This window comes from Nerophis ophidion, linkage group LG17 (genome assembly GCF_033978795.1).
Source record: "Nerophis ophidion isolate RoL-2023_Sa linkage group LG17, RoL_Noph_v1.0, whole genome shotgun sequence".
Classification (NCBI taxonomy): domain Eukaryota; kingdom Metazoa; phylum Chordata; class Actinopteri; order Syngnathiformes; family Syngnathidae; genus Nerophis; species Nerophis ophidion.
Genome location: NC_084627.1, coordinates 52,825,969 through 52,853,146, shown reverse-complemented (window position 1 = coordinate 52,853,146; position 27,178 = coordinate 52,825,969). Strand labels below are relative to the sequence as shown.

At 43.3% G+C, this 27,178-nt stretch overlaps 1 protein-coding gene across 1 annotated transcript in view; it reads left to right on the top strand.

The window, feature by feature from the left end:
- Positions 1-27,178, top strand: part of LOC133536559 (whirlin-like) — a 169,253-nt gene that overhangs the window by 109,462 nt on the left and 32,613 nt on the right. Inside the window, exons 7-9 of the mRNA XM_061877188.1 lie at positions 4,748-4,960; positions 10,149-10,370; positions 16,245-16,277. Coding sequence (XP_061733172.1) covers positions 4,748-4,960; positions 10,149-10,370; positions 16,245-16,277 — 468 coding nt within the window. The remainder of the gene's footprint in view (positions 1-4,747; positions 4,961-10,148; positions 10,371-16,244; positions 16,278-27,178) is intronic.

Below are 27,178 nucleotides of genomic sequence, written 5' to 3'. Positions count from 1 at the left end.
GAAGCGCATGAGCTGTTTGAGATCATGCAATGGCTTGTAAAAACATACTTTGTCACTCTAACGAAGACTTATTGCATCTATCTTGGTTTTTCATGATAAAAGATTGAAGTTCCGGTCTTTTTGTTGATTGATTTTGTTTGAAAAGCAACATAGCGGGTTGCCCTTTGAATCCTCAAAGATCAGTTTAGCTGCCAGTTTGCTTTCCCATCCCACAAGGTGAGTCATCCTATTTCCATGTTGCGTGTTGCAGCAAAAGGCGTCCTGACTACCTCCTCAGCCGAGCACCTGTGCCAAGCTCGCCTGTTGTTTTGCATAAAAGCCATTAGCGAGCTATTTTTCCACGCAGCACTGGAAACGTGCAGGGCTCCGGCCTAATGGTCCTGTGATTCACGAGGACCCGCCTTGAATGCATGTTTCCTTTTTTCGGTTCCATTCCGATTTGCTCTTGTATCAGTCCGAGGGTGATATTTAGGGCTTCTTGCAATAATTGGTGCAACATTGATGCTAAGATCCAGCGTTACGGGACGTCCATTAACTGTAAAATGGTCTTCTTACAGTTTAAACGTCCTCTCAAGCAGGGCATCGTTATTGCAGTAATTTCACTCCAGTTGATTGACGAGCTATTTTTTATTAGCGCCTTCAAGTCTGCTCCATAATAAGACATGGAGAGACCATTTGGCTGCCCCACAGGCCTTTTAGGTCCTCAAGGGTTCCCTCCCCACCGTCCTTGAGTGAAGCGACGACACATGGACACTACAGATTTCTCTGGAGGTTAGCATCAACGTGATTAGGATTCAGGTGCGGTATTGCTGGATTTGCCCCTCATTCTTTAGAGCTGCTGGTCCTGCCCAGACAGTTGAGGAGCGACTTCCTGTCATACAGACTGATGATTTAAGATAAGGAGGGGGCTGACCTCAAGTTTCTGCGTGCTGATAATGTAAGACAAAATCTACATACATCAAAGTTAGCCCTCTGGTGCAGGAGATATAATCCATCCATTCATCCATTTTCTACCGCTTGTCCCTACTGGGTCAGCTGCATTCGGGCGGAAGGCGGCGTACAGCCTGGACAAGTCATCACAGGGGACCTAGTTTGGAGTGGGGGAAAAACCTCCATACAATGCACACATAAACACGTTATATTTAATCACGACAAAAGATAGGGTTGGGAGTTGGAGCCCTGGAAGGCGACCGCTGCTTTGAAGCGCTGCCATCCAAGGGGTGCGTGTATGCCCAATTGCCTTGGGTGTGATTATGTAATGTTTTTTAGACTGAGGCCGGTCTGCAAAAGTTCGATTCCAGGTGTCGTTGAGGAGGGAGGGAGGTCAGAAGCGTCCATCATTGAGGTGTCCTCGGGGGTGTTTTGCAGAACAGCCTGGTCCTGTTTCCACAGTGTCAAGGCCATTCGAGGGAGTTAAATCGTAGATTAGGATGTTTGTTTTCCGCGAGCAGACGTTTGTTTTCCGCGAGCAGACAAAACAATGACTTGTCTGTTCTATTCGTCCATGCTGGGTGCTCTCAAATTCAATTAAATGTTCATTTTCAGCAAGCTTCTCCATGATGTGATCCATCTTGCGATTCAGTTCAGAAATCGCCGCAGTCTGTGTTCCCACAGCCCTGCCCAAACCATCCATTGCGACAAACAGCTTTTGGGCTCCTAGAGTGGCTGCCATCGTCTTACAAATTTGACGATACACCAGAACTATGCCCAGCCCAATCAGCAAGTGCTCCGCGATCATGGTTCCAATACTTAATATATGTGGCTTTTACAGACACACATACATGATTGCAAGGCATACTTGATCAACAGCCATACAGGTCACACTGAGGGTGGCCATATAAGCAACTTTAACACTGGTACAAATATGCGCCACACTGTGAACCCGCACCAAACAGGAATGACAAACACATTTCGGGAGATCATCCACACCGTAACACAACATAAATACAGCAGAACAAATACCCAGAACCCCTTTCAGCACCAACTCTTCCGGGAAGCTACAATATACACCCCCCGCTACCACCAAACCCCGCCCCCCATCTCCCCTATGTGAGGCATGTTTAAAAAAAATACAAAATAATACACTTTGTGAAAGTCAAAGTATAGTATTTCCCATAGTTGTAGTGGGTATCAGGATTATCTCAGGGAGAGCATATCCCAAATTCCAAGCTGCTGTTTTGAGGCATGTTGAAAAAATAATGCATTATGTGACTTCAATAATATAAATATGGCAGTGCCATGTTGGCATTTTTTTCCACAACTAGAGTTGAAGTTGTACTCTTATTTTCGAAAACCTTGTTTCTGATTGATTGATTGAAACTTGTATTTGTAGATTGCACAGTACAGTACATATTCCGTACAATTGACCATTAAGTGGTAACACCCGAATAAGATTTTCAACTTGTTTAAGTCGGGGTCCACATTAATCAATTCATGGTAAAGTTACATTGTTGAAATGCATCCACTGTATATATCGGTATCGGTTGATATCGGAATCGGTACTTAAGAGTTGGACAATATCGGATATCGGCAAAAAAGCCATTATCGGACATCTCTAGCGCTAACATTATATTAAGACTTTAATAGGCTATCTTACTTGGATGGCTATTTAATATGATAGCTTCAGTGCTTACAATACATCTGTATTTGAACAGGCAGACATGCTAGGTTAGTCTATTCCAGGGGTGTCAAACGTACGGCCCAAGGGCCGTATCAGGCCCGCGAATAGGTCTAATCCGGCCCGCATGACAAGTTTGCTAAGTATGAAAATGAGCTGCAATTTTAATGAAAGAAACTGCATTTCTAAATGTGTCCAATGGATGTCACAATAGCAATTCAAGTGTAACCCACGTTACACATGATACCGTTTTAAGAGGATGTGTCAGCCGACTTTAAGTGCCCTCTAGATTGGCTTCCGCTACTCCATTTAGCGCAGGTGCACGCAATCAGCTGCTTGTGTTTTGGCAGGCAGCAGATGGCAGCAGACTGCTGCAGTATCGACGCACAATACCTTCTTTCATTGTAAATAATCCACCCAATGGATACAATAACAAAACAGTAAGATGCAAAGACTGAAGTCAAAATGGCCATCATCTTTGAAGCAGTTAGAGTTTTGTGCAGCACTCACAACTTGGTGATGGCGCAATGCGCACCCTGAACTCCATTGTAAAAATGTGTGTTTCTACATGTGTTGATTATTCAATTTGTTTGTAATGCTTGATTCTATTATGTTCACATTAATTAAGTTTGTCGTTGTGTTACCTTGATTTCGGCTATGGTGTCATGTTGATAGTTGTTGTTGTTGCGTGGCGCAATGAAAGAGTGGCCGTGCGCAACCCGAGGGTTCCTGGTTCAATCCCCACCTAGTACCAACCTCGTCACGTCCGTTGTGTCCTGAGCAAGACACTTCACCCTTGCACGGCAGCTCCCTCCCTCAGTGTGTGAATGTGTGTGTGAATGGGTGAATGTAAAAGTAGTGTCAAAGCGCTTTGAGTACCTTGCAGGTAGAAAAGCGCTATACAAGTACAACCCATTTATCATTCATATTAGAATTGTAATATTTAGATGATGAAACATTAATCTGTTGCGGCAGTTGCGGATGTCACCAATGTGGTGGTTTGAGAAAACATTTGGTTGCTTTTCCAAACACGTCATGAATGCGGAACCGGCAACATGAGAATGCTAAACAGGGAGTGCTTAAAGATGAATGGTTTTCTAAGTATACTGAACAAAGTCCAAGTTAGTTATGTTCTTCGTGGTGTTTTTGAAAATGAACCAATGTTTTCCTCAGAATTTTCAAATGTTTTGTAGGGTTTTTACATCGATCAATCAATCAATCAATGTTTATTTATATAGCCCTAAATCACAAATGTCTCAAAGGACTGTGCAAACTACTACGACTACGACATCCTCGGAAGAACCCACAGAAGGGCAAGGAAAACTCACACACAGTGGGACGCCAGTGACAATGATGACTATGAGAACCTTGGAGAGGACCTAAAATGTGGGCAACCCCCCCACCCCCCCTGGGGGACCGAAAGCAATGGATGTCGAGCGGGTCTAAAATTGATACTGTGAAAGTTCAATCCATAGTGGCTCCAACACAGCCACGAGAGTTCAGTTCAAAGCGGATCCAAGACAGCAGCGAGAGTCCCGTCCACAGGAAACCATCCCAAGCGGAGTCGGATCAGCATCGTAGAGATGTCCCCAACCGATGCACAGGCGAGCGGTCCATCCTGGGTCCCGACTCTGGACAGCCAGTACTTCATCCATGGTCATCGGACCGGACCCCCTCCACAAGGGAGGGGGGACAGAGGAGAAAAAAAAAAGAAGCGGCAGATCAACTGGTCTAAAAAGGAGGTCTATTTAAAGGCTAGAGTATACAAATGAGTTTTAATGTGAGACTTAAATGTGCCTGTTCTATTTTTTGTAAACAGGGTAAAACACAGAACACAATCCGAAGTTGTCTTTACTTAGAAGTTATTATGCTGTGATTTTACCAGTCCACCCCACATGGGAATAGATTTTTCTCCATGTGGCCCCTGAGCTAAAATGAGTTTGACACCCCTGGTCTATTCACTGTTCAACATACTCAACACCTCAATGTAATTATCTTCATTCCACTAACTCCATTCAGCTTGCTTTAACAATGTCGTTTTCACCAAGTCTTTGTCTTATTCTTTAACCTTTTTCTGTCCAAAACATAAGTCAACCCCCATCTCCATACTTTCTTATATTTCTTTTCCAGCCTGTGTTTTACAAGGGTGTTGCTGGATCACAAGTCAGCCTGTCCAGCCTGGTGAACCAATCCAGGGCCATGTTAGAGGAGCAAGCACGCCACCTTCTGACCGAGTCGGAGAGACAAACCATGTACTACTACATGGAAGAGTACCGGGACGGACACATTGGCGTGGAGCAGCTGGTCATGGCGCTCTTTGAACTACTCAACACACATGCAAAGGTGAGGAACCAGGAGCTAAATAAAATACAGATTCACTCGTCCAAGCATGAATATATCTTGAGTTGAGCAATTATAAAAACATTTCGACCAGGATTATTACATGTCGCTGCTGGAGTTTCGCTGTTTGCCAGTACAGGACTAATCCAACGGACTTGCGTGGCTATGTAAAACTAATATACCCTTCCAAAAGAGCGTGGGCTCTTAATTCCGCAGCCCTCCTGAGGAACCAGCTGACCCCATATGGGGCGGCCTACCTTTGTTATGCTTGCAAGAGCTGGCAGGGATGCAATTAACCCTAACAGACAAACTGATGAACAGCCAAACTTATCATGCATCAGCTTTAGCAATTCTTAATTGCTGCTTTATTTGGAGGGATGTAGCTTTAGCAGCCCCGATTGGTGAGTACTCTCTGGTATTCTGGCCGGACCTGATGTTGGGGTCCTAACGGCAAAATGAATCCACATGGTGACCAAAATAAACCCAGGAGTGCACAAAAAAGGAACTAAGGGAGTCCAAAACTAACAGAACATAACAAAAACATGATCCGGACCACACGGATCATGACACGGTAGTAGGGTAGCTGCAGTGCTATTACATTGGGCGGTATAGCTCTCGGTTGGTAGAGTGGCCGTGCCAGCAACTTGAGGGCTCTAGGTTCGATCCCCGCATCCACCATCCTAGTCACTGCCATTGTGTCCTTGGGCAAGACATTTTACCCACCTGCTCTCAGTGCCACCCACACTGGTTTAAATGTAACTTAGATATTGGGTATTACTATGTAAAGCGCTTTGAGTCAGTAGAGAAAAAGCGCTATATAAATATAATTCACTACACATTTGTATTTTTAAAAGATATCATGTGAGGTCAACCTCTTGAGGACACAAAAGCGGTACCGAAAGACACAATTGGTCCTTGCATGTGCATAGGCTACGTCACTTCCTATCAATCTATTTTACAGCAGTTATATTTGTGCACGCTGTCACTGTTACCTTGTTTTTTTTGTTTTTTTTATTGTTTTTAAATAAAAATGTAACAGAAAACATTACATACAAAACTAACATTTTATATCACTGTCACCATGGTAACGATTGACTGTGACTACCAGATCTGTACACAAACCCAAACGATTGTCACAGAAGTCTTAAATTAAACAAAAACCAAGTATTCGATCTCTTCTACTTTCAATCTCAATTCGGAAATCCGACAATTGCAAAGTTGTAGTGTTGTTTTAGCCCGCATATATAGATTTAAGGGAAGTGCCTCGTTTGGATCTGCATTTAATACATTCATTGGGATTCAGTTGCGCCGCCATGCGTCATTTTATACAAAATATTAATAAAACATTTAAATATCACAACTAGGGATGTCCGATAATGTGCTACTGCCGATATTATGGGCCGATAAATGCTTTAAAATGTAATATCGGAAATTATCGGTATCGGTTTCTAAATTATCGGTATCGGTTTATGACTTTTTAAAATGCCGATGTGTACACAAATATAAGGAGAAGAACAGAGCGCCAATAAACCTTAAAGGCACTGCCTTTGCGTGCCGGCCCAGTCACATTATATCTACGGCTTTTCACACACACAAGTGAATGCCAAGCACACTTGGTCAACAGCCATACAGGTCACACTGAGGGGGGCTGTATAAACAACTTAAACACTGTTACAAATATGCGCCACACTGTGAACCCTGAAAACAATAGAACGAGGATGGACAATTCAATCCTAAACTCACTCCTTTCCTGCAAATTAAATTTCACAGATGCTGCCCATACCTACTGTATGCTCCTTCAAAGGCTTTGCTCCTGGCTGCAAAGCATTGCACTTTCAAATAGAACAATGAGTAAAAAGGAGTGTTATGTGTGTGTATATGTGTAAATAAATGAACACTGACATTCATATATATATATATATATATATATATATATATATATATATATATATATATATATATATATATATATATATATATATATAAAGGAGTGTTATGTGTGTATATGTGTAAATAAATGAACACTGAAATTCATATATACATATATATATATATATAAATATATATATATGTATATGTATATATATATATATACATATATATGTATGTATATATATATATATATATATAAAACAAATACTTGTTTGTTTTATATAAATCTCCCAAATTCGGAGGTCATAAGGTTGGCAAGTATGTCTTATTTACGTGGCTCACCCTCGGCAGTATTTTCTCTCTTCGTCATCTTTGTTGTAGCTGTGTAGCCTGCAAGGACGGGAGTGGAGGAAGTGTCAAAAGATGGAGCTAACTGTTTTAATGACATTCAGACTTTACTGAAACCAATAAGAGAGTAGCATCTCCTCATCTGTGGCTCACTGGTGCGATAACAATCCCGTGAGAAAACCGTGAGTCCAACCGGAACTCTCTAATAACTAAAGTTCCTTGGGTGAATTATGTAAAACATACACCGGTATGTTTTAGCGCTTTCATGGCGAGTTTACTGACAGATATAAATAAGAACTTTACACTACTTTATATTAGAAATGGCAACAGCGGAGGATGAATAACAAGAAGACAGAGAAATAAAAGAAGCTTATTTGACTACGGTGTCGGTGGACGTGCGCCCATTTTCATGCAGATCCCAAATACAGATCAGCAGGTACAAGAAGGTAAGAAAAGTTGGTTTTGCATAATATTGCTCCAGATAATATGTCTTATCCTATACACACACCATAATAGTATGTTGAAGCACAGTACAAGCCATCAAGCGGTGCGGCTTCATGGCTTACCAAAGTCGTACTAAAACATTTTGATCGATTTTTCAGCGCCGTGTTTAATGTTTCATATTTTCAATCGAACATATAACATTTTATTGTTGTTTAGTTGTGTCATATTGAAGTCCACACGTATCTCTTATGTGTGACTGCTATCATATTGCAGTCTACACGTATCTCTTATGTGTGACTGCCATCTACTGGTCACACTTATCATTTCGCCATGTACCAAATAAAAAAGTTTCGAGGTCGGTGGGCACAACCAAAATTATTCTGTACATTAGGCGCACCGGGTTATAAGGCACAAACTCTATCGAGTTTTGAGAAAATGAAAGGATTTTAAGTGCGCCTTATAGTCCGAAACATACGTTAGTTGTTATTGTTGATGGAAATAGCGAACGTTGCAATGTGCTCCGTGTAATTAATGCACCCCCAAAAAGTTCCGGTAATGCTTAAAATGACTAAAGTATGTAAATGTCACGCTCTCATAAAAATGCCTGTTTCTACAATACATATCAATCAATCAATCAATGTTTACTTATATAGCCCTAAATCACTAGTGTCTCAAAGGGCTGCACAAACCACTACGACATCCTCGGTAGGCCCACATAAGGGCAAGGAAAACTCACCCAGTGGGACATCGGTGACAATAATGACCCAGTGGGACGTCGGTGACAATGATGACTATGAGAACCTTGGAGAGGAGGAAAGCAATGGATGTCGAGCGGGTCTAACATGATACTGTGAAAGTTCAATCCATAATGGATCCAACACAGTCGCGAGAGTCCAGTCCAAAGCGGATCCAACACAGCAGCGAGAGTCCCGTTCACAGCGGAGCCAGCAGGAAACCATCCCAAGCGGAGGCGGATCAGCAGCGCAGAGATGTCCCCAGCCGATACACAGGCAAGCAGTACATGGCCACCGGATCGGACCGGACCCCCTCCACAAGGGATAGTGGGACATAGAAGAAAAAGAAAAGAAACTTATATACTTATATATATACTTAAAGCATGCACATAACATGTTGTTGAGGGCTTTCCCGGGGGAATAGATAGAATCCCATTACGTGCATTATTAGCTGACGCTTGTTAGTGTTTAATTATGAGTTAGAATGAATAAAAGAAATATGTGCATTTGTCTCACATAAGATCTGTGAACGATGAGCAAAACTAAAAAAAAAAAAAAAGAGCAGTTCTCCTTAAATCTTTTTAACTAACCTACTTACAATTTAACAGGTCTACTGCATTGTTGGTCATATTGTTAAGAAACATTGCTTTTGCATTCCTTGTTGAAGCACTTTGCCATTCACCCAGGAAACCATGAAAAAAGATAAAATCAGCTATTGGCAACAACGGATGAACATAAGTTAGTATCCAAAGTAATCTTACATTCACAATGTGTCATTTTTAAATATTCAGTCATAGATCATTTTAATAGACCAGGGGTAGGGAACCTATGGCTCTAGAGCCAGATGCGGCTCTTTTGATGACTGCATCTGGCTCTCAGATAAATCTGAGCTGACATTGCTTAACACAATAAGTAATTAATAAATCCGCTGGTAATCACAGTGTTAAAAATAACGTTCAAATTATAATAGATTCTCATGCATTTTAATCCAGCCATTCGTTTTGTATCGCACTTGTTCAAAATGTCCCATTAAAGGTAAGAAGTATTTTAGTATTTATTATTGGTTAACTTTGGAATAACAATGTTATTAAAAGAAAAAAGACTTATTGTACTCTAAAAATGTTGGTCTTACTTAAAAAAAGCACGCATTTAGTTGTATTCAGTGTTAAAAAAAATATTATATGGCTCTCTCGGAAATACATTTTGAAATATCTGGCTTACATGGCTCTGTCAGCCAAAAAGGTTCCCGACCCCTGTCATAGACCCTTGTCAGGTTCAAAGACAGATGACTTCTATTAAACAGACAAGAAGCAAGGAATCATGCAGAGACAGAGTTCAATTTTGCTCAATTGAGGAGAGATGTGTTTTGGGCTGTATTGTAGTTACAGATCCAAACTACGTTCTAAAAGTCCAGCCCACGTGCTTCCTTTATTTATTTGGGAGATCACTGAAGCAGTCGCTGAGGGAAGGGGGTAATATCGACAGCTCCAGTTAGACACAATATATGATTATACAATAAATCAAAATGAGTTGACGCTGGTGATATCGCCTTGTCTCTGCTCGGTCTGCGTCACGGTACTCGATGTTCGGCCTTGCCAGTCAGCAGGCCCATTTTGGAAACAAACACAGATAAGAGGCTGGCTTGCAATCTTTTGGATTGCCAGCTTTGCACAGACACAATTGATAATAACTATAGCAAGGGCCCTTAAGTATAAGAGTTGTGTGATAATATATACATAATTATTCAAACAACCCTCTAATGAACATTTGATCATTCTATCTTGCTGTCACAGTTCTCTCTACTGTCGGAGATGCGAGGCCTGGTTACGCCACAGGATTTGGAGCACTTCGACGGGCTGGTGTTACAACGCGAGATTCAGGCTCTGAAGGCGAGACAGGGCACCGCTGGAGCAACCGCACTTCATGGAGACTCGCTGTCCATGGTGTCGTACCCTGACACGCTGACGTCGTCCTTGGCCAGCTTCATGACCAACACCACCCTCAGCTCTGCTCGGGTAGGTTGGATGAATGAAAAAGGGTTCGGTGTTGACAGGGCCAGCTCCTGAATTGGAATATTTCCATACTTCATTTGCTATAATTGCCTTGTTCAAAATGGAGAGATTTGTGATTCATCAATTTCTTATCTTTATAATGCAGGTTATCCCCCTTGTCATTGTAAATACAGCCGCGATCAAAAGTTTACATACACTTGTAAAGAACATAATGTCATGGCTGTCTTGAGTTTCCAATCATTTCTACAAATCCTTTTTTTTTTTTTGGGGGGATTGAAGCACATACCACAGAACTTTCCTCCAGAATGTCTTATCTTAGTCCATGTGATGTCAGATGAAAGAAAAATGTAGCTGTTTGGCCACAATCCCCAGCAATATGTTTGGAAGAGAAAAGGTGAGGCATTTAATGCCAGGAACTCCAAACCTACCGTCAAGCATGGTGGTGGTAGTATTATGCTCTGGGCCTGTTTTTCTGCCAATGGAACTGGTGCTTTACAGAGAGTAAAGGAATGGCTAAATCAGGCTACAATGAAGGTTTTAGAATGCCCTCCCCAAAGTATTGACCTAAACGTGTGGACAATGCTGGAGAAACAAGTCAATGTCAGGAAACCAACACATTTAGCTGAACTGCACCAATTTTGTCAAAAATTCAACAAGTGGTCAAAAATTCAACCAGAAGCTTGTGGATGGCTACCAAAAGCGCCTTATTGCAGTGAAACTTTCCAAGGGACATGTAACCGAATATTAACATTGCTGTATGTATACTTTTGACCCAGCGGATTTGGTCACATATTTAGTAGACCAATAATAAATGTCAAGACTTGGACTTTGGTGTGATTTGTTTTCCCGTGGTGCAAAGCGACTGGATCGGACATGTCGTGAAAGTAAAAACATGATTTTAATCTTAACTCTGAAAAAAAAAAGGAACAAATGAAAGGTGCTCTCAGCAGAGGTTCAAAAACTGGCTAAGAAAACAAAACTACCACAAAGGCAAAACTATGGACATAAAACAAAACTTGCAAACCATGGCATGAATAAAGAAAACCTACTTGGAACGAGAAAAGAGCATGAAAAAGAGCTGCATGGATCATCAGCATGAATAACAAGGGTGGTGTGTAGAGGGTGATGTCGCCAGACTGGCTGCCTGGCAACTAGAGGCTTAAATAGAGGTGACGTGATTAACAACAGGTGCGCGAGTCCAAATGAATCAGGTGCGTGACATGAGGACAGGTGAAAACTAATGGGTTGTCATCGAAACAAAGCAGGGAGTGAAAAAACGGGAACTGACAAAATCCAAAAACCAAACAGAATGTTGCGATCCGCTTCTTGGATCACCACATATTATTGTTTATACTTCTAGTTGTTGTATCACTCCATCGTTCTACCCTCTTACTTCCTGTTTAGTCAGTCACCATTGTTGCTCATTGATCCCACCTGCTAATCACGGTTTCTGCACACCTGTCACTTTTGATTACATCCCCTATTTAAGCCCGTCCCTTTTCATTATTCTTTCTGGATTCATAATTTGCTTTCACGCAACGAGTTACGCCTGCACTCTGTCACGTATGTACATTCTCGCTAGCTTTTCACGCTAAGCCATTTGTTCATTCCAGCTCTCATGCTGTATGTTTTTTTTTACTCGTTTATGTGCCTACGTGCCAGTTTAGTTCTCATTGTTGTATATCCTAGCTTTTACCTAGCGTCTTTGGTTTGCCTTTTTATTAGCACCAGTGTTTTGTTTCATAGATCCTTTTCGTTAAATAAATTGTTTAAATCTTACCTTTGCTGTGTTCACTTCTTGACGCATCCATGACGGAATCAACCACGATGCCAAACAGGCATAACACAGAACATAGCCAAACTAAACATGATTACCAAGACATGACAATCAATTCCTAAAAGAACCAAACTTCATGAATGTTTTTTTTTGTGACCAAGTATGTGCTCCAATCACTCTATCACTAAAAAATAAGAGTTGTAGAAATTAGTGAAAACTCAAGACAGCCATGACATTATGTTCTTTACAAGTGTATGTAGACTTTTGACCACGACAGTAATACTTGCAAATGACACTCAAAAACAAGATATAACAACTGGTCAGCACAGTTATTAATATCAACTCACTGTTGAATAAATGTTAAAGGAAAATGAATAAGAGTTTATTATTAAGCAATTAACATGTATTTACACGTAAACACCCACAATTGGTACTGTTGAGTCCAGGTACCTTTTCAGTTCAAATGTAAGAGGCACCCATCTCAAATGTGTTGATGCTGTTTTCCAACAAAAAAAAATGTATATATAAGGTTTACAACAGTGATGCCTTTTGTAGCCTTTCTCCAAGTGTCCCTACCAGACCTGGGCAAATTAAGGCCCGGGGGCCACATGCGGCCCGTTGAGCTTTTCAATCTTGCCCGCCGGACATTCCCAAATATTTTTTTTTTTTAGATCTTTAAGATGAAAAGTGTAGCTGCCATTATGATGTGCAGTCATGATTTCTAACGACCGTAAGTCTTGAACTATACAAAGTATTTCAATGGTTGGAATCTGCGCTTTTGCATGATATACTAGTTACTGTGGTCATCTATTTAGTTACTTTGGTAATCTAAGTCACAGCAGCTCAGACGAGGCACCAAGCAGTGTGGGAGAGGAGCGTTTCCACAGAAAGTTTCCAGAGCGGCCAGCCTGAAATGCGGCTGTCAGGGACAGACGCAGAAAGAGATTTTTACAGCAAAGTTCTAAAGTTTAGTGATATATCAGATCGTAGGTGTTTTTTCGCCCTTCACCTTCGTATTTCACTGCGTTTCGCTTGATTGTTAAAGGCCTACTGAACTGAGATTATCTTATTCAAACGGGTATAGCAGGTCCATTCTATGTGTCATACTTGATCATTTCGCGATATTGCCATATTTTTGCTGAAAGGATTTAGTAGAGAACATCCACGATAAAGTTTGCAACTTTTGGTGCTGATAAAAAAAGCCTTGCCTGTACCGGAAGTAGCAGACGATGTGCGCGTGACGTCACGGGTTGCGGAGCTCCTCACATCTGAACATTGTTTACAATCATGGCCACCAGCAGGGAGAGCGATTCGGACCGAGAAAGTGACGATTTACCCATTAATTTGAGCGAGGATGAAAGATTTGTGGATGAGGAAAGTGAGAGTGAAGGACTAGAAAAAAAAAAGACTACATAGTGGGAGTATTTCAATTGTTATTAGACAAATTTACTAGGATAATTTTGGAAAATCCCTTATCTGCTTATTGTGTTACTAGTGTTTTAGTGAGATTATAAGGTCGTACCAGTACAACCCGAAGGTCGGCCCCGCACCTTTCTTCAGCACCAGTCGACGGGTGGTGGCGATGCCCATCTCTAACCTTCGCAAGGGACCCTCTTTGAAACATGATCTTTCGAAACGATCGCTGCTTAATACACTGTATTTTGTGTGTGTGGTCCAATCCAACCGTGTTCGCTTGACATCTCTGTGCCATAGTAAAGCTTCACCGTCATCTTTCGGGAATGTAAACAATGTGTTTGTGTTGCTAAAGGCGGCCGCAATACACCGCTTCCCACCTACAGCTGTTTTCTTTGACGTCTCCATTGTTCATTAAACAAATTGCAAAAGATTCAGCAACACAGATGTCCAGAATACTGTGGAATTATGCAATGAAAACAGACGACTTATAGCTGTGAACGATGCTGGAACAAAATGTCCTCTACAATGCGTGTCGTCACACGCACCCGTCATCATACCGCGACGCTTCAGCAGGATATTTCGGCGCCGAATTAAAAAATTGCAATTTAGTAAACTAAAAAGGCTGTATTGGCATTTGTTGCAATGTTAATATTTCATCATTGATATATAAACTATCAGACTGCGTGGTCGGTTGTAGTGGGTTTCAGTAGGCCTTTAAGTATGTCTTTCAAGAGGTGGTGTAATGTTCATATGTTGTCAATATTCAGTGTTTTATCCTTCATAGTTAATATTGTACAAACCCCGTCGGGAACATGTGTTAGATGTAAATATAAACGGAATGCAATGATTTGCAAATCAGTTTCAGCCCATATTTAGTTGAATGCACTACAAAGACAATATATTTGACGTTCAAACTCATAAACTTTATTTTTTGTTTTTGCAAATAATTAACTTAAGATTTCATGGCTGTAACACGTGCCAAAGTAGTTGGGAAAGGGCATGTTCACCACTGTGTTCCATCACCTTTTCTTTTAACAACACTCAATAAACGTTTGGGAACTGAGGAAACTAATTGTTGAAGCTTTGAAAGTGGAATTCTTTCCCTTTCTTGTTTTATGTAGAGCTTCAGTCGTTCAACAGTCCGGGGTCTCCGCTGTCGTATTTTACGCTTCATAATGCGCCACACATCTTCGATGGGAGACAGGTCTGGACTGCAGGCGGGCCAGGAAAGTACCCGCACTCTTTGTTTACGAAGCCACGCTGTTGTAACACGTGCTGAATGTGGCTTGGCATTGTCTTGCTGAAATAAGCAGGGGCATCCATAAAAAAGACGGCGCTTAGATGGCTGCAAATGTTGTTAAAAAACCTGGATGTACCTTTCAGCATTAATGGTGCCTTCACAGATGTGTAAGTTACCCATACCTTGGGCACTAATGCACCCCCATACCATCACAGATGCTGGTTTTGAACTTTGCGTCGAAAACAGTCTGGGTGGTTCACTTCCACCTTTGGTCCGGATGATTATTTCCAAAAACAATTTGAAATGTGGACGCGTCAGAGCACACAACACTTTTCCACCAGTCCATCTTCGATGATCTCGGGCCCAGAGAAACCGGCAGCGTTTTTGGATGTTGTTGATAAATGGCTTTCGCTTTGCATAGTAGAGCTTTTACTTGCACTTACAGATGTAGCGACAAACTGTATTTAGTGACAGTGGTTTTCTGAAGTGTTCCTGAGCCCATGTGGTGATATCATTTAGAGATTGATGTCGATTTTTGATACAGTGCCGTCTAAGGGATAAAAGGTCATGGTCATTCAATGTTGATTTCTGTCCATGCCATGGAGTGATTTCTCCAGATTCTCTGAACCTTTTGATGTTATTATGGACCGTAGATGTTGAAATCCCCAAATTTCTTGCGATTGCACTTTGAGAAACGTTGTTCTTAAACTGTTTGACTATTTGCTCACGCAGTTGTGGACAAAGGGGTGTACCTCGCCCCATCCTTTCTCGTGAAAGACTGAGCATTTTTTGGGAAGCTGTTTTTATACCCAATCATTGCACCCACCTGTTCCCAATTAGCCTGCACACCTGCGGGATGTTCCAAATAAGTGTTTGATGAGCCTTCTTCAACTTGATCAGTATTTATTGCCACCATGTCCAACTTTTTTGTCACGTGTTGCTGGCATTAAATTCTAAAGTTAATGATTATTTGCACAGAAATTTTTTTTTATTAGTTTGAACATGAAATATGTTGTCTTTGTAGCATATTCAACTGAATATGGGAGATTTGCAAATCATTGTATTCCGTTTATATTTATATCTAACAAACCCCAAATTCTTTATCTCTATGTACATTCTGGGTGTCTCATTCAGTAGAAAATGAAAAATTCCATTCCGTTTTTAATGTTTTTAGCATTCAATAATACATTATTGTGAGGTTTTGTATTAGTGTCCCTAAAAATAGATATACTAGACACATTTTTTTTCTCTCAAAATTTGGCCCCCCAAGTCAAAATAATTGCCCCTCCCTGGTCTATACCAGGCCTACACCAGTGGGACGCGCTTGTTGGTGATGTCCTGTCCCACGGACGTCGTTTTTGAGACGGCGACTGTTGCTGTCTAAAAGAATGTGATTTTTCTCCACCACAATAACCTTTTCTAATCTCACCCTCCCCAACGATAGGAGAGGCTGCTGTGGCTGATAGATATGATGGAGGTAGGAGTCACTTCTGGGAGATGGAGCACCAGCCCACACATGCAGGCTACACAGGAGAATGTTCAATTCCCTGTGGGTAGTAGATACCTAGAGGATGAAAAAAGATTTCTCCCTCAAGTGGAATTTAAACATTTTCTTCCATTTAAAGGATTTTTTTTGCCGTGCTTTTCATTTCCAAAAATGTCGAATGTTTTGTACCTAATTTGAAAGTATAATTCAACTTATTAGACGGATGTGTTTGGGCTGAAAACAACAAAATATATACATGTGTGTATATATATATATATATATATATATATTAGTGATTGCAAAATCTTCCTCTGGGTAACTACATACCAAGTCTCAGCTTGCTTTTTGGTTTTGCAGTGCATCTCCTCTGCTGTGTTGGTGTCTTCTCTCCTCATTTTCCATGCAGTGGGACCTCTAAGTATGAGCCATAAAATGCTACAATTGGGACACAAAAGGAAAGAAAATGCACTTTAAAAAGGGGACAGAAACCTGCTGGTCGAACAAGGTCATTCAACACTTTAGGGCAATGGTCCCCACCCTTTTTGTATCTGCGGACCGGTCAACGCTTAATAATTTGTCCCGCGGCCCGGGGGGGAGTTTTTTTTTTTTTTTTTTTTCTATGTCATGAAAAAGGGACGTTTTTGTCATGAAAAAGGGAGGTTTTGTAGTTGGTGCACTAATTGTAAGTGTATATTGTGTTTTTTATGTTGATTTAATAAAAAATAATATATATATATATATATATATATATATATATATATATATATATATATATATATATGTTTTTTTTTGTTTTGTTTTTTTTAATAAAAATGAATAAAAAATTATTCTGCAGCCCGGTACCAATCGGACCACTGCTTTAGGGCACTTATAGAAAACCCAAAACCAGTGAAGTTGGCACGTTGTGTAATTCGTAAATAAAAACAGAATATTTGCAAATCCTTTTCAACTTACCGTATTTTCCGCGCTATAAGCCGCCCCGTGTTATAAGCCGCACCTTCAATGAAAGGCATATTTAAAAACTTTGTGAACCTATAAGCCGCACCGGGTCATAAGCCGCGCCCCCGCTGCGCTAAAGGGAATGTCAAAAAAACAGTCAGATAGGTCAGTCAAACTTTAATAATACAAACCAGTGTGCAAATGTGCAATCACAACAATAGTAACACTCAAAATATTGCAGAGCAATAGCAACATCAATAACTCAACTTTGCTCGAACGTTAATCTCACAGCACACAAAATAAACATTTAAAGCTCACCTTCAGAAGTTATTCCTCATCCATAAATCCCTCGAATTCTTCTTCTTCGGTGTCTGAATAAAAAAATTGGGCGAATACGGCATCCAAAATGGCGGGCTCCATCTCGTCGAAGTCATCAGAGTCAGTGTCGTTGTTGTTGTCCGGCAGTTCCATGAATCCTGCCTTCCTGGCCGGATCTTTTTTCAGCTATCTTGTTTTTACAATATGCGCGGAAAGTAGCCAGCTTTTCTTGAAAGTCTTTTGGCACTTGCTGTGAAATAGTAGTCTGTGTGCGGATGGAGAGATTGCGTCTCTTCATGAACCGGAAACACCAAGAAGCACCACCTTTTGAAATCATCTAAGTGAAGTTCGCTTGCTAGCGCTGTTGCCTTCATTGGAATAGTGATGTTGCTGACACTTCTGCTTGCTGCTCTCTGCTCAACTACCCACTGTTCCAGTTTGTCCTCCAACTGTTGCCATCTTGCTTTGTTCCCTCAAACTCTGTGTTGTCTTCTTTACTTGGCGCAGGTCATCTTGTTGCTTCCTCCACCTAAGCACCATTGATTCATTTATGTTCAATTCTCTCGCTGCTGCTCTATTTCCGTGTTCTTCTGCGTGACTTATTGCCTTGAGTTTGAATTCTGCGTTGTACGCGTGTCTTTTAGTAGGAGCCATTTTGTGGTCCTCTTTACAGAAACACACAAATGAAATGAATCGGATTAGCCGCGCGCTTCTTCTTCTACGGGGGCGGGTGCTTACCTTGGTGGTTGCGTACCGTAGAAGAAGAAGCGCTTCCTCTTTCCAGGTGGGCGGGCGCTTACCTTGGCGGTTGCGTACCGTAGAAGAAGAAGCGCTTCCTCTTCTAAGGGGAAAAAAGATGGCGGCTGTTTACCGTAGTTGCGAAACCTAAACTCTATGAAAATAAATATTTATATTAATATATATATATAAGTCTCCTCTCTGAGCTGCCACCTTACCGTGGTAGAGGAGTTTGCGTGTCCCAATGATCCTAGGAGCTATGTTGTCTGGGGGCTTTAAGCCCCCTGGTAGGGTCTCCCAAGGCAAACTGGTCCTAGGTGAGGGACCAGACAAAGAGCAGCTCGAAAACCTCTATGAAAAGTAAAAACAAAGGACCCAGATTTCCCTCGCCCGGACGCGGGTCACCGGGGTCCCCCTCTGGAGCCAGGCCCGGAGGTGGGGCACGATGGCGAGCGCCTGGTGGCCGGGCCTGTCCCCATGGGGCCCGGCCGGGCACAGCCCGAAGAGGCAACGTGGGTCACCCCTCCAATGGGCTCACCACCCATAGCAGGGGCCATAGAGGTCGGGTGCATTGTGAGCTGGGCGGCAGCCGAAGGCAGGGCACTTGGCGGTCCGATCCTCGGCTACATAAGCTCGCTCTTGGGACGTGGAACGTCACCTCATTGGGGGGAAAGGAGCCTGAGCTAGTGCGCGAAGTAGAGAAATTCCGGCTGGATGTAGTCGGACTCACTTCGACGCACAGCAAGGGTTCTGGAACCACTTCTCTTGAAAGGGGCTGGACTCTCTTTCACTCTGGCGTGGCCGGCAGTGAGAGGCGACGGGCTGGGGTGGCAATTCTGGTTGCCCCCCGGCTTAAAGCCTGCACTTTGGAGTTCAACCCAGTGGACGAAAGGGTAGCCTCCCTCCGCCTTCGGGTGGGGGGACGGGTCCTGACCGTTGTTTGCGCTTACGCACCAAACAACAGTTCAGAGTACCCACCCATTTTGGGTACACTCGAGGGAGTACTGGAAAGCGCTCCCCCGGGTGATTCCCTTGTTCTGCTGGGGGACTTCAACGCTCATGTTGGTAACGACAGTGAAACCTGGAGAGGCGTGATTGGGAAGAATGGTCGCCCGGATCTGAACCCGAGTGGTGTTTTGTTATTGGACTTCTGTGCTCGTCACAGTTTGTCCATAACAAACACCATGTTCAAACATAAGGGTGTCCATATGTGCACTTGGCACCAGGACACCCTAGGCCGCAGTTCCATGATCGACTTTGTAGTTGTGTCATCGGATTTGCGGCCTCATGTTTTGGACACTCGGGTAAAGAGAGGGGCGGAGCTTTCTACCGATCACCACCTGGTGGTGAGTTGGCTGCGATGGTGGGGGAGGATGCCGGACAGACCTGGCAGGCCCAAACGCATTGTGAGGGTTTGCTGGGAACGTCTGGCAGAGTCTCCTGTCAGAGAAAGTTTCAATTCCCACCTCCGGAGGAACTTTGAACATGTCACGAGGGAGGTGCTGGACATTGAGTCCGAGTGGACCATGTTCCGCACCTCTATTGTCGAGGCGGCTGATCGGAGCTGTGGCCGCAAGGTAATTGGTGCTTGTCGCGGCGGTAATCCTAGAACCCGCTGGTGGACACCAGCGGTGAGGGATGCCGTCAAGCTGAAGAAGGAGTCCTACCGGGTTCTTTTGGCTCATAGGACTCCAGAGGCAGTGGACAGGTACCGACAGGCCAAGCGGTGTGCAGCTTCGGCGGTCACAGAGGCAAAAACTCGGACATGGGAAGAGTTTGGGGAAGCCATGGAAAATGACTTCCGGATGGCTTCGAAGCGATTCTGGACCACCATCCGCCGCCTCAGGAAGGGGAAGCAGTGCACTGTCAACACCGTGTATGGTGCGGATGGTGTTCTGCTGACCTCAACTGCGGATGTTGTGGATAGGTGGAGGGAATACTTCGAAGACCTCCTCAATCCCACCAACACGTCTTCCTATGAGGAAGCAGTGCCTGGGGAATCTGTGGTGGACTCACCTATTTCTGGGGCTGAGGTTGCTGAGGTAGTTAAAAAGCTCCTCGGTGGCAAGGCCCCAGGGGTGGATGAGATCCGCCCGGAGTTCCTTAAGGCTCTGGATGCTGTGGGGCTGTCTTGGTTGGCAAGACTCTGCAGCATCGCGTGGACATCGGGGGCGGTACCTCTGGATTGGCAGACCGGGGTGGTGGTCCCTCTCTTTAAGAAGGGGGACCGGAGGGTGTGTTCCAACTATCGTGGGATCACACTCCTCAGCCTTCCCGGTAAGGTTTATTCAGGTGTACTGGAGAGGAGACTACGCCAGGTAGTCGAACCTCGGATTCAGGAGGAACAGTGTGGTTTTCGTCCTGGTCGTGGAACTGTGGACCAGCTCTATACTCTCGGCAGGGTTCTTGAGGGTGCATGGGAGTTTGCCCAACCATTCTACATGTGCTTTGTGGACTTGGAGAAGGCATTCGACCGTGTCCCTCGGGAAGTCCTGTGGGGAGTGCTCAGAGAGTATGGGGTATCGGACTGTCTTATTATGGCAGTCCGATCCCTGTACGATCAGTGTCAGAGCTTGGTCCGCATTGCTGGCAGTAAGTCGGACACGTTTCCAGTGAGGGTTGGACTCCGCCAAGGTTGCCCTTTGTCACCGATTCTGTTCATAACTTTCATGGACAGAATTTCTAGGCGCAGTCAAGGCATTGAGGGGTTCCGGTTTGGTGGCCGCAGGATTAGGTCTCTGCTTTTTGCAGACGATGTGGTCCTGTTGGCTTCATCTGGCCGGGATCTTCAGCTCTCACTGGATCGGTTCGCAGCCGAGTGCGAAGCGGCCGGAATGAGAATCAGCACCTCCAAGTCCGAGTCCATGGTTCTCTCCCGGAAAAGGGTGGAGTGCCATCTCCGGGTTGGGGAGGAGACCCTGCCCCAAGTGGAGGAGTTCAAGTACCTAGGAGTCTTGTTCACGAGTGGGGGAGGAGTGGATCGTGAGATCGACAGGCGGATCGGTGCAGCGTCTTCAGTAATGCAGACGTTGTACCGATCCGTTGTGGTGAAGAAGGATCTGAGCCGGAAGGCAAAGCTTTCAATTTACCGGTCGATCTACGTTCCCATCCTCACCTATGGTCATGAGCTTTGGGTCATGACCGAAAGGATAAGATCACGGGTACAAGCGGCCGAAATGAGTTTCCTCCGCCGTGTGGCGGGGCTCTCCCTTAGAGATAGGGTGAGAAGCTCTGTCATCCGGGAGGAACTCAAAGTAAATCCGCTGCTCCTCCACATCGAGAGGAGCCAGATGAGGTGGTTCGGGCATCTGGTCAGGATGCCACCCGAACGCCTCCCGAGGGAGGTTTTTAGGGCACGTCCAACCGGTAGGAGGCCACGGGAAAGACCCAGGACACGTTGGGAAGACTATGTCTCCCGGCTGGCCTGGGAACGCCTCGGGATCCCCCGGGAAGAGCTAGACGAAGTGGCTGGGGAGAGGGAAGTCTGGGCTTCCCTGCTTAGGCTGCTGCCCCCGCGACCCGACCTCGGATAAGCGGAAGAAGATGGATGGATGGATGGATGGATATATATATAAGGCGCACCGGGTTATAAGCCGCACTGTCACCTTTTGAGAAAATTTTTGGTTTTTAGGTGCGGCTTATAGCGCGGAAAATACGGTATTCAATTGAATAGACTGCAAAAACAAGATATTTAATGTTCCTACCATGAATTGATTAACGTGGACCCCGACTTAAACAAGTTGAAAAACTTATTCGGGTGTTACCATTTAGTGGTCAATTGTACAGAATATGTACTGAACTGTGCAATCTACTAATAAAAGTATCAATCCAACTGAGAAATTTAATTTAATTTTGCAACGAATCATTAACTTAGGATTTAATGCCAACAACACATTGCAAAAAAGTTGGCACAGGGGCATTTTTACCACTGTCTTACATGGCATTTCCTTTTAACAACACTCAGTAAACATTTGGGAACTGAGGAGACCAATTTTTGAAGTTTTTCAGGTGGAATTCTTTCCCATTCCTGCTTGATGTACAGCTTAGTCGTTGTCAGATTTTACGCTTCAGAATGAGCCACACATTTTCAATGGGAGAACGGCCTGGACTACAGGCAGGCCAGTCTAGTACCCGCACTCTTTTACTATGAAGCCACGCTGTTGTAACACATGGCTTGGCATTGTCTTGCTGAAATAAGCAGGGGTGTCCATGATACCATTGCTTAGATGACAACATATGTTGCTCCAACACCTGTATGTACATTTCAGCATTAATGGTGCCTTCACAGATGTGTAAGTTACCCATGCCTTTTGCACTAACACACCCCCATACCATCACGGATGCTGGCTTTTGAACTTTGCGCTTGTAACAATCCGGATTGTTCTTTTCCTCTTTATTCCAGAGGACACAACATCCACAGTTTCCAAAAACAATTTGAAATCTGGACTTGTCAGACCACAGAACACTTTTACACTTTGCATCAGTCTATATTAGATGAGCTCGGGCCCAGCGTTTCTGGGTGTTGTTGATAAATGGCTTTGGCTTTGCACAGTAGAGGTTTAACTTGCACTTACAGATGAACTGTAATTACTAAGAGTGGTTTTCTGAAGTGTTCCTGACCCATGTGGTGATATCTTTTACACACTGATGTCGCTTTTTGATGAAGTACCGCCTGAGGGATCGAAGGTCAAGGATGTTCAATGTTGGTTTACAGCCTTGCTGCTTACGATTTCTCCAGATTCTCTGAACCTTTTGATGATATTACGGACAGTAGATGGTGAAATCCTTGCAATAGCTGGTTGAGAAATGTCGTTCTTAAACAATTTGCTCACACATTTGTTGACAAAGTTGTGACCCTTCGACCCATCCTTGTTTGTGAATGGCTGAGCATTTCATGGAAGCTGCTTTTATACCCAATCATGGCACCCACCTGTTCCCAATTAGCCTGTTCAACTGTGGGATATTCCAAATAAGTGTTTGGTGAGCATACCTCAGCTTTCTTAGTCTTTTTTTTTGCTACTTGTGCCAGCTTTTTTCATACATGTTGCAGGCATCAAATTCCAAATAAGATAATATTTGCAAAAAATAACGTTTTCCAGTTCAAACATTAAATGTCTTGTCTTTGGAGTCTATTCAATTGAATATAGGTTGAAAATGATTTGCAAATCATTGTATTCTGTTTTTATTTGCGATTTACACAACGTGGCAACTTTATTGGTTTTGGGTTTTGTACAAGCGTACAGAGGAACCGAGCCAGATCGCTATCTGAAGTTTGCAGCTTCAGTCTAGTTTTGAAGCATATCCTACGTATTTTTGGCCTAAATTAAGCATTTTCGCTTTTTAGAGGCGGTATAGTACTGAATATGATTCATTAGTATTGCGGTACTATACTAGTACAACCTTTTTTTATGTTTGTGGAGGGGGGCGTAGCCTGCGGGCCTGGACCGAAGCGGGGTGTGCCAGGACCGGCCTTGAAGTCAGCAACAGGTGCGTAGATGGCCCAGGTGGGACTTATTATCTAAACACCTGTCGCTCCGTTTAAGTGGCAGCTGGGCAGGAGAGGTGGGGGGAGCTAGAGTGAGAGCGAGAAAGAGGCAGACACAAAAAGACAGTTGCTGAAAAGCAAACCGCTGAACTATTAAAAAAAAAAAGAATAGTGTTGTAACCCTGATCTGGCTCTCCTTATGATGATTGGTGGGCCGAAGAACCCCCTGGAGGTCAAATAGATCGGTTTACTCTGCAGTTGGTCTCAGGCTAAACAGACCACTATGGATTGGACTTTCACAATATCATGTTAGACCCGCTCGACATCCATTGCTTTTGGTCCTCTGGGATGGGGGGGGGGGGGGGGGGGGGGTCCTCTCCAAAGTTTCTCATAGTCATCATTGTCACTGTCACCGACGTCCCACTGGGTGTGAGTTTTTCCCTGCCCTTATGTGGGCTCTGTACCGAGGATCTCATTGTGGTTTGTGCAGCCCTTTGAGACACTTGTGATATAGGGCTATATAAATAAACATTGATTGATTGTTTGATTGATTATTCCTTGCTTCTTGTCTTGTTTAATAGATGTTGTTGTTGCGATCCGCTGCTCGGATCGTTTTATGTTGTAGTTTTGATTATTTTCTGTATCACATTTTGTAGTGCGACTCCTTAGTTCCTGTTTTTAGTCTGTTTCCATAGCAACGTATCATTTTCACCTGCCGTGGTTTCTAGACACACACCTGTTCCACTAATCACCATCCTTTATAAGCCAGCCTTTTCTCTTCACTCATTGTCGGACTCCAATTTGCTCACACGCAACAGTTGAAAACTATTTGGTATGTTTATTCTCGCTAGCTTATACGCTACGCCTCTGTTCTCTTCTAGCTCTCATGCTAATGGTTTTGTTTTACCTTTATGTGCCTTTGTGCCAAGTTTTAGTTGTTTCTATTTGTTTTGTCTAGCTCTCACGCTAGTTCCCTTTGTTTGCCTTTTCTGCTTAGCTCCAGTATTTTTGTTCCTAGCTACTTTTGTTAAATAAATCTTACGCTGTGTTTCATGTCGTTGCATCCCTGGAAAAACAAACTCGGCATCGCCATGCCACCAAATCTTCACAGTTGTCAGTGTTTGAACCTGACATTGTCACTGAAGGCATCAAAACTAAGACGGCCTCTGTTTAACCTGGGGACGTTTATGCTCCAGAAAACAAACGCATGTACACAAGAGATACATCGCATACGTCAAAGCTTTTATAACGCACAACTTAACTCAAACCAATCAATTCGTGGTTGCATTTATCTGCAAATGAGTTTAAATGAATTGTTTTATAATTTGTCAGACTCACCAGGATTTTGCGATGTTTGCCCGGCTCCAATTATTGCAAATTTAAACCAATCCCCGCAAATTATGCTTTGGCCCAATGCAATTTTGTCCAATCCCCGGCAATATTTTGGCCAAGCGTTGTCATTTCCACAATGAAATGTGTGCCTGGGCAGCACTCAAACCAGATTACTGATCAAGCATGCGTCGTCCACCCACGTCCTCATTTCCCTGTTTACATTGACCTTTTGGAGAGGATTGGTGGAACGGAGAAGAAAGAAAAGACCAACCCTGTGTGCTTAATGGGTGACATTTAGATGTTAACTGGCTGTCCAGCTTTGCACAAGTAAACACTCTGCAGGACTGCTTGTATCAGAGTTTATATCAGGTTTTTCATGCAGGCTATTATTCAGTACTTCTTTTTTACTGATATCAATCAATCAATCAATCAATCAATGTTTGTTTATATAGCCCTAAATCACTAGTGTCTCACAAGCCACAACGGCATCCGCGGTACAGAGGCCACATAAGGGCAAACTCACCCCAGTCGGATGTCGATGTGAATGACTATGAGAAACCTTGGAGAGCACCGCAGATGTGGGTGACACCCCCCCCCACCCCCACCCCCCTCTAGGGGACCAAAGGCAATGGACGTCGAGCGGGTCTAACATAATATTGTGAAAGTCCAGTCCATAGTGGATCTAACATAATAGTGTGAAAATCCAGTCCATAGTGGATCTAACATAATAGTGTGAAAATCCAGTCCATAGTGGATCTAACATAATAGTGTGAGAGTCCAGTCCATGGTGTATCTAACATAATAGCGTGAAAATCCAGTCCATAGTGGATCTAACATAATAGCGTGAAAATCCAGTCCATAGCGGATCTAACATAATAGTGTGAAAATCCAGTCCATAGTGGATCTAACATAATAGTGTGAGAGTCCAGTCCATGGTGGATCTAATATAATAGCGTGAAAGTCCTGTCCATAGTGGATCTAACGTAATAGTGTGAAAGTCAAGTCCATAGTGGATCTAACATAATAGTGAGAGTCCAGTCCATAGTGGATCTAACATAATAGTGTGAAAGTCTAGTCCAGTCCATAGTGGATCTAACATAATAGTGTGAAAGTCCAGTCCATAGTGGATCTAACATAATAGTGAGACTCCAGTCCATAGTGGATCTAACATAATAGTGTGAGAGACCAGTCCATAGTGGATCTAACATAGAACTGAGAGTGTAGTCCATAGTGGATCTAACATAATAGTGTGAGAGTCCAGTCCATAGTGGATCTAACATAGTAGTGTGAGAGTCCAGTCCATAGTGGATCTAACATAATAGTGAGAGTCCAGTCCATAGTGGATCTAACAAAATAGTGTGAGAGTCCAGTCCATAGTGGATATAACATAATATTGTGAAAGTCCAGTCCATAGTGGATCCAACATAATTGTGAGAGTCCAGTCCATAGTGGATCTAACATAATAGTGAGAGTCCAGTCCATAGTGAATACAACATAATAGTGTGAGAGTCCAGTCCATAGTGGATTTAACATAATAGTGTGAGAGTCCAGTCCATAGAGGAGCTAACATAATATTGTGAAAGTCTAGTCCATAGTGGATCTAACATAATAGTGAGAGTCCAGTCCATAGTGGATCCAACATACTAGTGTGAGTCCAGTCCATAGTGGATCTAACATAATGGTGAGAGTCCAGTCCATAGTGGGGCCAGCAGGAGACCATCCCGAGCGGAGACGGGTCAGCAGCGCAGAGAAGTCCCCAACCGGAGCGGTCCAACCTGAGTTCCGACTTTGGACAGCCAGCGCTCTTCATCCGTGGCCACCGAACCTTTCCCCCACACCCCTCCACAAAGGAGAGGGGGGCAGAGCAGAAAAGAAACGGCAGATCAACTGGTCTAAACGGGAAGTCTATTTAAAGGCCAGAGTATACAAATGAGTTTTAAAATGGGACTTAAATGCTTCTACTGATCTACTTCTCCTAATCTGGCTGTGAGCAGGCTATTCTACGAACACATTTTGATGTAAATTACACAAATTATATTAGTATTATTTATATTAGGGGTAATCAGAGTCACACAACTCT